General features: G+C 47.7%; 1 protein-coding gene across 1 annotated transcript in view; it reads left to right on the forward strand.

The window, feature by feature from the left end:
• Positions 1-12,525, forward strand: part of ntn5 (netrin 5) — a gene marked incomplete at both ends in the record, with an annotated part of 38,026 nt that extends 25,501 nt beyond the window's left edge. Inside the window, 5 exon segments of the mRNA XM_084312120.1 lie at positions 815-964; positions 5,117-5,171; positions 9,013-9,092; positions 11,908-11,942; positions 11,944-12,525. Of these exon segments, the coding sequence (XP_084168246.1) occupies positions 815-964; positions 5,117-5,171; positions 9,013-9,092; positions 11,908-11,942; positions 11,944-12,525 (902 nt within the window).
• Positions 12,526-15,262: the final 2,737 nt, after the last annotated feature.

Here is a 15,262-nt window from a genome sequence, read left to right on the forward strand (position 1 = left end):
GCATCTATTCTATATTCTATAATAATATTTCAAATTGCATTGGTCCGGATGGGAGAATTCAGTACTGTATCTACAGAACCTTCAGTTTTATCATATTCCTATTAATTTCCTTAGATTTTTTTTGTACACATGATCTAAAGAGGGTACTGAACGAGGTCAGTGGCAGTTTTCTTAAGTTTGGTCATTATTATCATGGTGTTATTCACTGTCAAAGATGCAAAGAAAAATCATAATTCATATTCTCCTTTGTTTCATCACAATTTAAGCAAGCCTAGTAATAGACACAATATTTCTGACACTGTGAATACATTCCCTGAGGTCCATAGATGTACCTAGATACCAAGAATATGCAAATAGCCCTTGTAGAAGTGGAGCAATATTCCATTTACCAAGGTATATATTTTATGCGGATTTTCACATCGTGTGGAACAACATTTAAAAGTAGAAACGTTTTTTACTTTTACTCAAGTGTGTTTTTAGCCAGATACTTTGACTTTTACTTGAGTGCGATTTTGAGACGGTACCCATACTTTCACTTAAGTATAATTTCAGGGTACTTTTTACACCCCTGAATACTTGTGATCTGAAGCTCCTATGTGAGGGGAGCAGCTCGTACTCTGTGTGTAATACATGTGAGGGATCTTACTGAGGGGGGCAGGGGCTATGAGCTTCTATAAGCTTAGCCATTCTCAACATAATTTTGTTGGGTAACTTTCCAGAAATGTCTGTTTGATGGATTTGCCGATTATCTTTCCCTGTAATCTGTTTCACGAAAGTAATTTACACTCCCCCCCCCCCCCTCCCTCTTTCTCAGCGTGTCAGTGCCATCCATTAGGAGCGGTGGGTCGCTGGTGCAACCAGACGTCGGCTCAGTGCCTGTGTCGGGACGGGGTGATGGGACTCCGGTGTAACCGCTGTTCCCCGGGCTACAAACAGGGCAGATCCCCCCTGCGGCCCTGCATACGTACGTCTGCCTGCCTGCCTTACAGTTTCACAGTGAATGTAGGTATTTTGAGTTGGAATCCTTTTGAAACCGGCCTGCCATGTTGGATCGAAGGCTTTTGCCTCCTCCACCTGCCCCCCCCCCCACCCCCACCCCCCCCCCCCCACCCCCCACACCAAAATGGCTTGTCTTGATTACCGGATAAGAATCAGACCAGATGTACAGCTTCCTGTATACTGATCAAGCTTAATTCTTAAATTTCATGTTGCCAAAAAGATGCATCCAATCGGGTGCATTCCACGTGGGGAAATGGGGAAGTAGGGAGGGGATACGTGCACACAACATGAAAACAACAACATTCGTTTTGGACCCGCCAACATTTTTTACATGATAAAATCATTCATCAATAATATTTTGGGGGGTAAAAGCAATATTTTCCTTTCTAAAAGCTCTGTGGATTTTTAATTTTAAATTTTTTTAATGATTACTTTACATAAAAATTAGATTATTTGGGACCAAAGTCTTTTGGTGCAAACCGAAAAACGAACAATGATGAGCACAAAGCATATACCGTCTATGAAGTGCAGTTACACTAGACACTCAAATACCGTTTTAGATGTTTCCAATTGCAAATTAATCTTACTTAGTGAAACACCCCCCCCCCCCACCCCCCCCACTCCCCTTCAGCCTCATTTGCTCTTGATCTGAATGGATTACCTATTGAGCGTACCAAGCCTCTATCAAATATCTAGATCTATGTCAATATAAAAGGTCCATACTAATTAGGGCCCAATCTCCCGGGGTGTCCCCTTCCCGTAGTCCCTAGAGACCGTCTCCACAGCAGGTCTAGCGTGAGCCCCCGTTTGATGTCCTCTATTGGCCCACGCCATCTCCAACTGATCTAGGATCAGTCAGTCAGATCAAACGGATTTGTCTCACTCGTGTCCCTCGACCAGTCGGCCTGTCTGGCGAGGAGCAGCCGAACCCGCGAGCGCGGTCGGCTCGCGAGGAGCTAATCCACGCGTGTTTCTGCAGCTAATCGCGGAAGGGGCTCGAGTGCGCGGATACGCGGGCACTGTTGTGCATCGGCGACACCGCCGTAAGCGCTCCAATCAGGTGACAGCAGGAGCCCAGGGAGGGTTGCTCACACCTGTTGCCCAGCTCCCAGCGCCCCGTCAGAAGGCCCAGACTCATAACTCTCCCAGTGAAAAGAGCGGGTTTGTTTTTATTACCGGACCACGGCTATGTTTAGCATCTCTTCCTTCTCCAGTCCTCTCCTCTCTGCTCCTCTCTGCTCCTCTCCTCTCTGCTCCTCTCCTCTCTGCTCCTCTCCTCTCTGCTCCTCTCCTTTCTGCTCCTCTCTGCTCCTCTCCTCTCTGCTCCTCCTCTCCTCTCCTCTCTGCTCCACTCCTCTCCTCTTCTCTCTGCTCCTCCTCTCTGCTCCGCTCCTCTCCTCTTCTCTCTGCTCCTCCTCTCTGCTCCTCTCCTCTCTGCTCCTCTCCTCTCCACTCTGCTCCTCTCCTCTCTGCTCCTCCTCTCCTCTCCTCTCTGCTCCTCTCTGCTCCGCTCCTCTCTGCTCCTCTCATCTGCTCTCCTCTCCTCTCTGCTCCTCTTCTCTCTGCTCCTCTCATCTGCTCTCCTCTCTGCTCCTCTCCTCTCTGCTCCTCTCCTCTCTCCTCCTCTCTGTTCCTCTCTGCTCCTCTCCTCTCTGCTCCTCTCCTCTCTGCTCCTCTCCACTCCTCCTCTCCTCTCTGCTCCTCTCTGCTCCTCTCCTCCTCTCATCTGCTCTCCTCTCCTCTCCTCTCCTCTTCTCTCTGCTCCTCTTCTCTCTGCTCCTCTCATCTGCTCTCCTCTCCTCTCTGCTCCTCTCCTGTTCCTCTCATCTCTGCTCTCATTTCCTCTCTGCTCCTTCTCTTCTATCCTCTCTGCTCTTCTCCGCTCCGCTCCTCCTCTTCTCTCCTCTCTGCTCCTCTCTGCTCCTATCCTCTCCTCTCCGCTTTTCTCTGCTCCTCTCCGCTCCTCTCTGCTTCTATCCTCTCCTCTCTGCTCCTCCTCTTTTCTGCTCTCCGCTCCTCTCATCTCTGCTGCTCCTCTCCTCTCCTCTCTGCTCCTCTCTGCTCCTCTCCGCTCCTCTCCTCTCTGCTCCTCCTCTCCGCTCCTCTCTGCTGCTCCTCTCTGCTCCTCTCCGCTCCTCTCCTCTCCTCTCTGCTCCTCCTCCACACTCCTCTCCGCTCCTCTCTGCTCCGCTCCTCTCCTCTCTGCTCCTCCTCCACACTCCTCTCCTCTCTGCTCCTCTCTTCTCTGCTCCTCTCCTCTCTGCTCCTCCTCTTTTCTGCTCTCTGCTCCTCTCTGCTCCTCTCTTCTCTGCTCCTCTCCTCTCCTCTCTGCTCCTCCTCTTTTCTGCTCTCTGCTCCTCTCTGCTCCTCTCCGCTCATCTCCTCTCCTCTCTGCTCCTCCTCTTTTCTCCTCTCCGCTCCTCTCCGCTCCTCTCCTCTCTGCTCCTCTCTTCTCTGCTCCTCTCCTCTCCTCCTCTTCTCTCCTCTCTGCTCCTCTCCTCCCCTCTCTGCTCCTCTCCTCTCGTCGGACCAGCCAAAAGGCAAGTAGCAGCCTGGCTAAACTTAAACAAAGTTAGCACCACTGAACCCCCCCCCCCCCCCCCCCCCCCCCCTTCCCCCCTCATCCACTCCTTCGGTGACACAGGAAGTTGAACTGAATCCGACACCCCCGCACCCCCGCACGCACACACACACACACACACACACACACACACACACACACACACACACACACACACACACACATGCATGCATACATTATTACATTCATCGTCGGGAAAGCTTGTATAATTAGCGAGCTGTGGGGAGCTTTAAGGTGACCCCTACCAAGTGTCCACTTTGTTCAGTACATCCCCAACATGTGCTGTGTGTTGCACACACACACACACACACACACACACACACACACACACATGCATGCATACATTCATCGTCGGGAAAGCTTGTATAATTAGCGAGCTGTGGGGAGCTTTAAGGTGACCCCTACCAAGTGTCCACTTTGTTCAGTACATCCCCAACATGTGCTGTGTGTTGCACACACACACACACACACACACACACACACACACACACACACACACACACACACCAGAGATCCACCAAGCTGAAGCCTGACTAACCCTGTATAGGCTACACATACACAAACTCACTGTCATGCACACAGTTTTCCTGACGTTGAGGCCTGGGGATGGGGGGTTGTGGCTGTCAGCTGGAGGGGGGTGTAGAGGGGTGTAGGGTGACACCAAAGATTTCTTGGGTGTCACTGGCCCAGTTGTGTCAGGAAGTACAGGAGAGGGCTGAGATGGGTGATATACTGTGGGCCTGTCCGCCACACACACACAGTCACTCACACACACGCACCCACACTGGTGGGCCCAGATAATATACGACTATAGGCCAGCGAGTCGTCCGCAGTCCACATACGAGCACACCCACCGACACCGACACACACACACACACACACACACACACCGACACCGACACACACCGACACACACACCGACACCGACACACACACACACACACACACACACACACACACACACACACACACACACACACACACACACACACACACACACACACACACACACACACACACACACACACACACATGCTCTGGCTCCCACACTCCTATTCAGGCCCAAGATAATATATATGGATACATTCAAGTCAAATAAAATAAGTCGCTGTCTGGCTTAATGTTTGAGAGAAAGTCATACTAACATTTGGTGGATCCACCTTGTTAACTTACTGAAAATAAAGTGTGTCTATGTGTGTGTCTGTGTGTCTGTGTGTGTCTGTGTGTGTGTGTGTCTGTGTGTGTCGGACAGTGATTTCGACCTTTTAGGAGGGACCACACACAAACACACACGTTCGTTTTGACACATGCTCATCATCTGCCTGGGAATTCCTCACGCACCAGGAGGCATTCATGCATAGCACTGTTCACAGTCTTGCTCATTCCACACACACACACACACACGCACACGCACACACACACACCCGCAGCAATGACCTGTCACTTAGTACACAAAGACAGCCCGTGAAGGCACTGCCAAGCTCAAAGGCACAGTCTGTAGCTTCCTCTCACCTGTCCGTGTGTTTGTGTTTGTAGGAATCCAAGAGGTCGCCCCGACCCCTATCTACCAGCCGCAATACAGCATAGGTAAGTGCATATATACGTAATAGTCAATGCAATGAAAATGTAACCCTTTTCTCCTCGAGGAACCCCCAAATTGATGCACGTTAGGCCATGGAGCCCCCTAGTTGGTAAGATTTTGTCCGAGGGAGATTGAGAAGATCCGACAACAAGAATATTTTAGGATAGGATTATCATCAGAATAGTCACTCATTCTCTCACTGGGCTAACTTCTAGTGAATGAAATAGTGAAATTACTATTACTAGTCCCCAATCTTCTGGGGACCCCCTGGAACTCCCTCAATGATCCCTGCCGGTGCCCAGACCCTACTGCCTTAATAGAACCCTATAACTATAAAATATCAAATAAAAAAAATTTGGACACCCCATGTATTTGCAGTTGTAAAGTCCAATCCAATCCAATCCACTTTATTTATATAGCACATTTAAAACAACAAAGTTGACCAAAGTGCTGTACAAGTCCACAAAGTCGATCCAAATCACTCTACAGTATTTAATTTCAAACCTTTATTTCAACTCATAAGACACTGAGGTTACCCTCATTTACAGCGACGACAAGCTTACAAAACACGACACAGTTTATCAGCAATTTCATACATATAGGCACAATAAATGAGAATAAACAATAAAAAGTCCGCTAAGGCGGTTACAAGTCGACACACAGTGGTCAGAGATCGTACTTTTAAATGTAGCAAGAGAAGGAAGAACCTTCAGCTTCAGAGTCAGTCGGAGGACGTTCCAGGTGTTGGAAGCATCAAAGGAAAAAGCAGTTTTTCTAGTTCAGAGCAAACTGGAGGAACCCTAAGAACCAACCAGCCATTTGAACGTGTAGAATAGTGTAGGTTCCAAGATTCCATTCCAACAGTGTTGTGATGTAAGAGGGAATTTAACCAATAAGGGCTTTGAAAATAAACAATTACCAATGATAGTTAAGCCTTTCAACCAGAGTATGAATGTGATATCACCAGAAAGTACTCGACAACATCTATCTGAACGTTTTAACTGTCTATAACATAGAATCTTTATATAATAAAGTTTGAATAAACGGAGTTATACAGCCCTTCGTTCCGAGGTGATCAATTATTAGTCTTTCATGTTGAACCTTCCAAATAAATAAATTCTATTCAGCGATTTGAGTCTAAGTGTGGTGAATAAAGGCGACTCCAGATAATTCTAATGGATATTTAAGGAAGGTAACACCCCACAAAACAACATCCACCCACTTTCCTCCAGCCGGTCACTGCGGTCATCCGACCAGGAGCTCCTGGTGGTGCCCAGACTCAAGACAAAAGGGGACCGAGCTTTCGTGTTGACAGGCTCTGGAACGCCCTCCCCCTGAACATGAAAACCGCTCCCTCTGAAGTCATTTTTAAAAGGCAGCTAAAAACTTACCTCTACAGGCAGGCTTTTAAACACCTATAGCCATTTTTCTGTTCATGTCTTTTTGTGTTTTGTTTTCTGTTGTTTTAGCTCATTTTATATTTTATTCTTTTGTTCAAATGTTTCCCCTTACTGTATTTTATTGATGTTATTACTGTTGTAAAGCCCCTCTGTGCACTCGTGCTGAGAAGGGCGCTATATAAATAAAGTTTTACTTCTAATTTAGTTAATTGAGGTATAAATGTCATTATTACAGATTGGAATCGCTAACGTGACATGAATATTCCTGGATGTTTTTCAGAATCTCTGGAGTTCAGGATTCACTGTGTCTAAACCTATAGGGTGGCGATATTTTGGAAAAGTGAAAACAGAGACTGGGGGGAGCTGGCAGAAAACCAACCCTCCTGTTTCCAGTTTTCAAAAATATTGCCCTCGGATGATGTCATTTTGACATTCCTGTGAGTCCTGGAATCCAGACTTCGGGGAAACCGGAAATATCTCTGTGGAGTTGCTATTTCCAATTTGTAGACCTGACTCGTTTCTGCTCTGCTCCCCAAAGGCGCCACTACTGATTGAATTGACTTTCCTCACAAAAAAAATTGTATATGGCAGTTTGATGGTATTTTCAGATGATGATCCATGATACCATTGTGTAAATGATTTACTATGGTACTCCACACATCATGGATCGCCATGTACCACTTTTGTACTTAAGATAAGATATTCCTTTATGGATCCCCTTGGGGAAATTTGAGCGTCATAGCAGCATGAAGGAGGGGGTACAGGTACGGGTAGGGTAATGGTAGAAAGAAATTACAGGCAAAGAAACATTTATCTGAATATAAAAAATATTTTCAAAATAAACGGTGTAAACAATATAATTAACAATAAATAACATGGTAATACCATGGTATAATAACATTTAAAGTAAACCATGATTAAAGACAAAAATCTGCTGTTATGATGGTATCCAAAAGATTATGGAAATCCCACAATACTTTTTAATTCCCTGGTGTTCAATCATAATAATTCCCTAACATGGTACACCCATGATGGCTCCCGTAAAAGTTGACTTAAAATTTAAAAAAATTATATCGGTTTGTTGACTTTTCACTTGGCACATGTCATAAGCTACCTCCATTTCTGACTTTGACTTGCAAGGCTGTCTGTCTTGTCCTCCACTCTCGCTAGTTAGACCTCCTCTTCTTCTGAGTAGGTAGCTGTGTGTTTAGACCTTTTTCAGTGGAATAGCGTTGCTAGGGAACCACTGGGGCCCAAGTTTATCTCCAGTCAGCTATTGCTATTATATTAGCAAACTCTGCAACACAGGAAATAAACTTGGTCCCATTCAGAATGTTTATGTTTAGAAGTCTAATATGCCGTGGCAGATTGCCCCCCTCTAGTGGCGGGTTGTAGAACGTCCCACCTGTTGCACAGGGAGTCATCTGTTAGACACTGGATACTGTGATGACAAATAGAAGCAGCCATATTGTAATTAGGGGAAAAGACATGTGCTGATATGTCTGCTATGAAATGATCCCCTCTCACTCCATGCATTCTCTCTCTCCCTCTCTTTCTCTACCATCTCTCTCGCTCTCTCTCCTCTCTCTTTCCCTCTCTCCATCATCTCTCTCTCTCTCTCTCTCTCTCTCTCTCTCTCTCTCTCTCTCTCTCTCTCTCTCTCTCTCTCTCTCTTCTCTCTCTCTCATCTCATCTCTCTCTTCTCTCTCTTTTCTCTATCATCTCTCTCTCCCCTTCTCTCTTTCCCTCTCTCCATCATCTCTCTCCCTCTTTCTCCATCATCTCTCTCTCCCTCTATCATCTATCTCCCTCTATCATCTCTCTCCCTCTCTCTCTTTTTCTATCATCTCTCTTTCTCTATCATCTCTCTCCCTCTCTCTCCTCTCTCTCTTCCCTCTCTCTATCATCTCCCTCCCTATCTCTCTCCCTTTCTCTCTATCCCTCTATCTCTCACCCTGTGACTCTCTCTGTCTATTATCTCTTCTTTCTCCCCCCCCCTCTCTCTCTTTCTATCATCTCTATCTCTCTCCCTCTCTCTTTTTTCTCTATCATCTCTCTCCCTCTATCTCTCCCTCTCTCTTTCTTTATAATCTCTCTCCCCTCTCTCTCCCCCTCTCTATCATCTCTCTCCCTCTCTTTCTCTGTCATCTCTATCCTCTCTCTTATCTCTATCATCTCTTTCTATCTCTCTCCTTCTCTCTATCACCTCTCTCTTCTCTAATCATCTCCCTCCCTATCTCTCTCCCTTTCTCTCTCTCCCTCTCTCTCTCTCACCCTCTGACTCTCTCTCTCTCTTTCTCTATTATCTCTCTTTCTCCCTCTCTCCTTCTCACTCTTTTTCTTTCCCTATCCCCCCTCTTTCTCTCTCTCTTCTCTCACTCTCTCTCTCTCCTCTCTCTCTCACTCTCTCTCTCTCACTCTCTCACTCTCTCTCTCTCTCTCTCTCTCAGCGAGGAGTGTGTTTCGTATTGTCAGCCCTCTCAGGTTAAAGTCAGGATGAACTTGGAGACATATTGTCTGAAGGACTATGGTTAGTATTGTTGTTTGTCTCTTGCTCTGTCAGTCATTGCTACTGTATACCTGCACCAATCATGTTAAGACTTTACTTTAGGGGGCAATGATTAAGTACCCATAGGAACTAATGGGGAACTGCTACAGTACTGTATATGTTAGCTAAGTGTAAGAACAAATATGATTTAACAGTACAGTTTGGGGTGTATAGCTGTGTATCCTTTTGTTTGTTTATTTTTTTCTGTTATGTTTTTCTGTTTCCATGAATATTAATATACATTTATTTATTATATAATTAGAATTGTATGTTAGCAGGTAGAAAATGGGTATTTGAAAGTCAACTGGATACGTTTGTCAAAAGGATTTCGCTGCACTAGACAAGACATCTGAGACGGGAGAAACCGGTGGTTAAAGATTCCCAGATGTGTTTTAAAACTTTTCTGTATTGAATAGCAATTTTATATAATATGGTTTTTACCAACAAAACGTTCAATAAACGACGGAAAATAGCTCGGCAGCATCTCTACACCCTTTACCCTCGCCGCGGACGCAAGGATCTATGAAGCAAATCGGCAACAGGCACCCATTGATATTTACCAGGAATTCCAAGTCGGCAGCTTGTGTTCTTTCAAGACGCGTCAACACCTACTCAGCCCTCTGTGCTGAAGTTAGAGGTGTCAGGTGACCACATATTGGCCCACGAGGGGTTTGACCTATTAGTGACATCACACATGCAACTCGGATTTCAGACGAGTACAGTGGAGCCTTCCCTCTCCAGTGGAAGAATGTGAAAAAGGTGCTCTTGTGAGTTCTGCACGAATAGCGATCTGTATAGTCATGCCTTCAAGAGGAATTGACTATAAAAAAAAACATGTTTTTGAGTGGAGGGGGATCTTTAATCAATGGTTAGTCAACATCACTTAAACATTTAAATATGGGGTATAAATTATTATTTGGTTACGATGTCAATGCAATTTTTTTTTATCCATTCCAAGTGAAGGAGGTAGAATATATGAAGTCTAAGATTTTGTTTCCTAGTTATGGTTTAGGGGGTTCCCCGATGTTCCTGGCCAAATTCCCAAATCAGGTCTCTGACATCAAGGCCACCTAATCATCCCTTCCCCTTAATTGGCTGATATCAATCCCTGCCTCCTGAGGCGTTCAGCCATTGTGTGTAGTGTGATGTGTGCCGGGTGCCAGTGTATGGCAGCCATTGAGCCTGCGTAGCCCAAGGTTGGGTGCTACCAGTGGTGGTAAAGGAGGCAATTTCCACCCTACATTGTGGGGGAGCGCTTTGAGTGTCTAGATAAGCACTATATAAATGTAATGAATTATTATTATTATTATTATTATATGGAACTTAGCTCCTCCCCTTGCCTTCTATAGTATCTCTACACTTTCTCCTCATTAAAGCCACATTTAGGTCAAATGCACTGGTATTTACAGCAAGTATCAGTCCACCAGAGGTAATACTCTAGTCTAAAGGATGGATTAACAGGGGAACAGAGAATATCATATTCCATCTAAACCTGCAATAAAAAAAAAAGTCTTAATCTGGGTCACGTAAAATGATTATGAGAAAATTGATGCGTCTTCCTCTGTCTATCTATCTATCTATCTATCTATCTATCTATCTATCTATCTATCTATCTATCTATCTATCTATCTATCTATCTATCTATCTATCTATCTATCTATCTATCTATCTATCTATCTATCTATCTATCTATCTATCATTCATGAATATTTCTCTCTGCATCTCTATCTCACCCACTCTTCCTTTCTCTGTCTCCTCTCTCTTTCTCTCTCCCCCTCTCTTTCTCTCTCTCTCCCTCTCTCTCCCCCCCTCTCTCTCGCTCTCCCGCTCCCCTCCCTCCCTCCATCTCTCTTTCTCTCCCCCCCCCTCTTTCTCCCCCTCCCTCTGCCCCCTCTCTCTCCCTCCCTCCCCCCTCTCCCCCCCCCCTCTCTCTCGCTCTCCCCGCTCCCTCCCTCCCTCCATCTCTCTTTCTCTCCCCCCCCCTCTTTCTCCCCCTCCCTCTGCCCCCTCTCTCTCCCTCCCTCCCCCCTCTCTCCCCCCCCCTCTCTCTCCCTCCCTCTCTCGATCCCTCCATCCCCCTCCTCTCCCTCCCCCCTCTCTCTCCCTCCCCTCTCTCTCCCTCCCCTCTCTCTCCCTCACTCTCTCTCTCCCTCCCTCCCCCCCTCTCTCCCTCCCTCCCCCCCTCTCCCCCCCCCCCTCTCTCTCCCTCCCTCTCTCGATCCCTCCATCCCCCCTCTCTCCCTCCCCCCTCTCTCTCCCTCACTCTCTCTCTCCCTCTCTCCCCCCCTCTTTCTCCCCCTCCCTCTGCCCCCTCTCTCTCCCTCCCTCCCCCCTCTCTCCCCCCCCCTCTCTCTCCCTCCCTCTCTCGATCCCTCCATCCCCCCCTCTCTCCCTCCCCCCTCTCTCTCCCTCCCCTCTCTCTCCCTCACTCTCTCTCTCCCTCTCTCCCCCCCCTCTTTCTCCCCCTCCCTCTGCCCCCTCTCTCTCCCTCCCTCCCCCCTCTCTCCCCCCCCCTCTCTCTCCCTCCCTCTCTCGATCCCTCCATCCCCCCCTCTCTCCCTCCCCCCTCTCTCTCCCTCCCCTCTCTCTCCCTCACTCTCTCCCTCCCCTCCCCTCCCTCTCCCCCCCCCCTCTCTCTCTCTCCCTCCCCTCTCTCTCCCTCACTCTCTCTCTCCCTCCCTCCCCCCTCTCTCCACCCCCCCCCCTCTCTCTCCCTCACTCTCTCTCGATCCCTCCCTCTCCCCCCCCCCCCTCTCTCTCTCTCCCTCCCTCTCTCGATCCCTCCCTCCCCCCTCAGTGCTGAAGATCCAGGTGAAGGGGAAGGAGCGCTCGGGGCCCCTGGTGGCAGTTCTCCGTTTGGGTGCAGACCGTCTTCCGCGCGCACCCCCCCACGTCCCGCGTCCGCCGCGGCCTGCAGGCCCTCTGGGTGCCCGACCGCGACCTGGGCTGCGGCTGCCCCGCCCTGCAGGTGGGTCGGACCTTTCTCCTGATCGGCGCCGAGGAGGGCGGGCGGGGCTGGGGCCCCGAGGAGAGCCGCCTGGTGGCCGACCGCTCCACCCTGGCCCTCCAGTGGCGGGAACACTGGAGTCCCAAACTGAGGGGCTTCCGGGGGCAGGACAAGAGGGGCCGCTGCCCCCCGAAGTCCCACAACCAACACCACCACCCCCACCACGGGGGGCCCTCGCAGCCGGAGTCGGAGTACATCCCCCCGCATCTACTGGCGGAGAAAGACACGGAGCCTAGCGGCCCCCACTCGCACGCCGGGGAAGCGCTCGCCGCCAAGGGCACCGAAGACTCAGGGGGGGTGGAGATGCACACACTCGCAAACAGCGAGGCGGAGTTCGAGTCCTCGGCTTCCTCCTCCTCCGCCTCCGCCGCACCCACTCTGGTGTGCTCCACCCCGAGTCCTGTCTGAAAGACACAGGAGCCGGAGAGAGAGAGGACCTGTGGGGGGGGGGGGGGGGTGAGGGAGGGATGAACAGACAGTTTAGTTTGAGTCCAAATGTTGGCCTCAATCTGCCATTTCACAGAATTGAAGAATTGAAGAGATTGTTCATCTTTCTGTCAAATTGAGGTGGAATTGGCTAGACACACACACACACACACACACACACACACACACACACACACACACACACACACACACACACACACACACACACTTACACACACATTAACATACATACACACATATACATCACACACACACACACATATACATACATACATACATACACACACACACACACACACACACACACACATATAAACACACACACATATACATACACACACACACATACATACATACACACACACATATACATACACACACACATACATACATACACACACACATATACATACACACACACATACATACATACACACACACATATACATACACACACACATACATACATACACACACACATATACATACACACACATATACATACATACACACATATATACACACATACATACATACACACACACATACATACACACACATATACATACATACACGCGCACGTTTTAAAAGCTTTATTTGAATCCACAGATCTAATCACACGTGAATAGGATTAAAATATTACAGAGGTTCAATATGTTTATCTCCCTCTTTCTCTCTCTCTCTCTCACACACACTCGCGCAGAAGGGGCGAGAGAGAGATAAACGTGCCTTGATGGGCGACGTACGGATGCTGAACCGACGGTAACGTGAAGGAACATTAGCCTTGTTACCGGGCGAGCGACGTCGTCAGTGACTGGTTTCCGTCACTTCGTTTGTGAATGTTCTTGATTTGAACAGATCACTGGGGGGCTCATTTATAGAAGAGACTCTCTGGTGAGACGAACTGAACTGCCCACTGGTTTGAGTAATAAAGACCGATAGAAAGGCTATAGCAAGTACCGTGTTGTCGTCGTTAAAGGATAACTCCACTATTTTGGGAAATTAGCTTATTTAACATCTTCCCTGGAGTTAGACAAGAAGATGCATACCTTTTTTGTCTCTGTGCGTGCATTTTAGCTTTGGGAATAGATGCTCCGTTAGCATAGCTTAGCTTCATCACTGGAAGTGAGGCAGGACAGTAGCCTTACAGTGCCTTACAGTGTATTGCAAGGTCTGACATTGACCAAACTTGATATGCATGACCTTGGTGGGCTCTAGGTCAACTCCTGAAAAGGGGGTCAATGTCAGACTTTGCAATCAAAAGTTAGGGGGCTAATAACCCTTGCCATAATTTCAGTGCGCCCCCTAACTTTTGATTGCAAAGTCTGACATTGACCCCCTTTGCAGGAGTTGACCTAGAGCCCACCAAGGTCATGCATATCAAGTTTGGTCAATGTCAGACCTTGCAATACACTGTAAGGCACTGTAAGGCTACTGTCCTGCCTCACTTCCAGTGATGAAGCTAAGCTATGCTAACGGAGCATCTATTCCCAAAGCTAAAATGCACGCACAGAGACAAAAAAGGTATGTATCTTCTTGTCTAACTCCAGGGAAGATGTTAAATAAGCTAATTTCCCAAAATAGTGGAGTTATCCTTTAAAGGCCCAATCCGTAATCCTAATGTAAACAAAATAATGTGCAGCCCCACCACTCTGACTCTTGATCCAAGGACTAATGATAACAGGTACATATGAGTTTTTGTTTTTGTTTGTATATTGTGGCTGTCAAATGTTTGTTTACATTGGCAATGTTTGTAAAACCTGGAGTGAACCAGACCAATATTCTGATTTACGATGGGTTGAGAAGGGACCGACGACAGTGGCTCAGGAGGTAGAGAGCAGTCGTCTGGTAATCCCGAGGTTCCCCGTTCGATTCCCGTACTCCTCCCGGGCAGCGTGTCGAAGTGTCCTTGAGCAAGACACTTAACCCCTAATTGCTCCCGATGTGCAGGTTGGCACCTTGCATGGTTGCCTCCACCATCGGTGTGAGTGAGTGAATGGGTAAAATGTGAGGAACAATTTTTTAAAGCGCTATATAAATGCAGCCATTTACCATTTGAGAATTTCGGCCGACCCTACAGTAACATGGTCAAGGACATTTGGATTTAACTGCTGCTTTAACCGCCAAGTAAACCTTTTAAAGGAACACGTCAATATTATGGGAAATGCGTTTGCCGTCTTCTCCAGAGTCAGAAAAGAAGATGGATACCAATTTCCTCTCTGTGCGTTCAGTAGAAAGCTGCAAGCTAGCCTAGCTTAGCACACAATAATGGAATCGGATAAGGACCGTTAGCCTATCTCCGGTAGAGGTTTTTGGCCAACCGCTAAGCTAGTTAGTCCGTATCTGATCCCTTTGTGCTAAGCTAGGCTAGCTTGCAGCAGGATAGCTCACTACTGTGTTGTTTTTTTCCGTAGCCGCATTTTGCGGAGACGCTCTCTGATTGGCCACTGACTGACGCTCTCTGATTGGCCACCGACATGTGCGCCCAATCGCGTGACGAGCTGTGTCTTTTCCCATTTCCGGGTCTAACAGCCTGCAAACTACCTAACGCCTAGTTTATCACTGGTTAAGCTTAGGCGACTCTTTCGAAGTTGGTTAAGGTTAGAGTTTGGAATCAGGGCTGGTGTTCTATCGCCCTGCTCTAAAGACAAACTCTAACCTTAACCAACTTCGAAAGAGTGCCTAAGCTTAACCGGTG

Source organism: Notolepis coatsorum (assembly GCF_963971535.1).
Source record: "Notolepis coatsorum genome assembly, chromosome: 4".
Lineage (NCBI taxonomy): Eukaryota > Metazoa > Chordata > Actinopteri > Aulopiformes > Paralepididae > Notolepis > Notolepis coatsorum.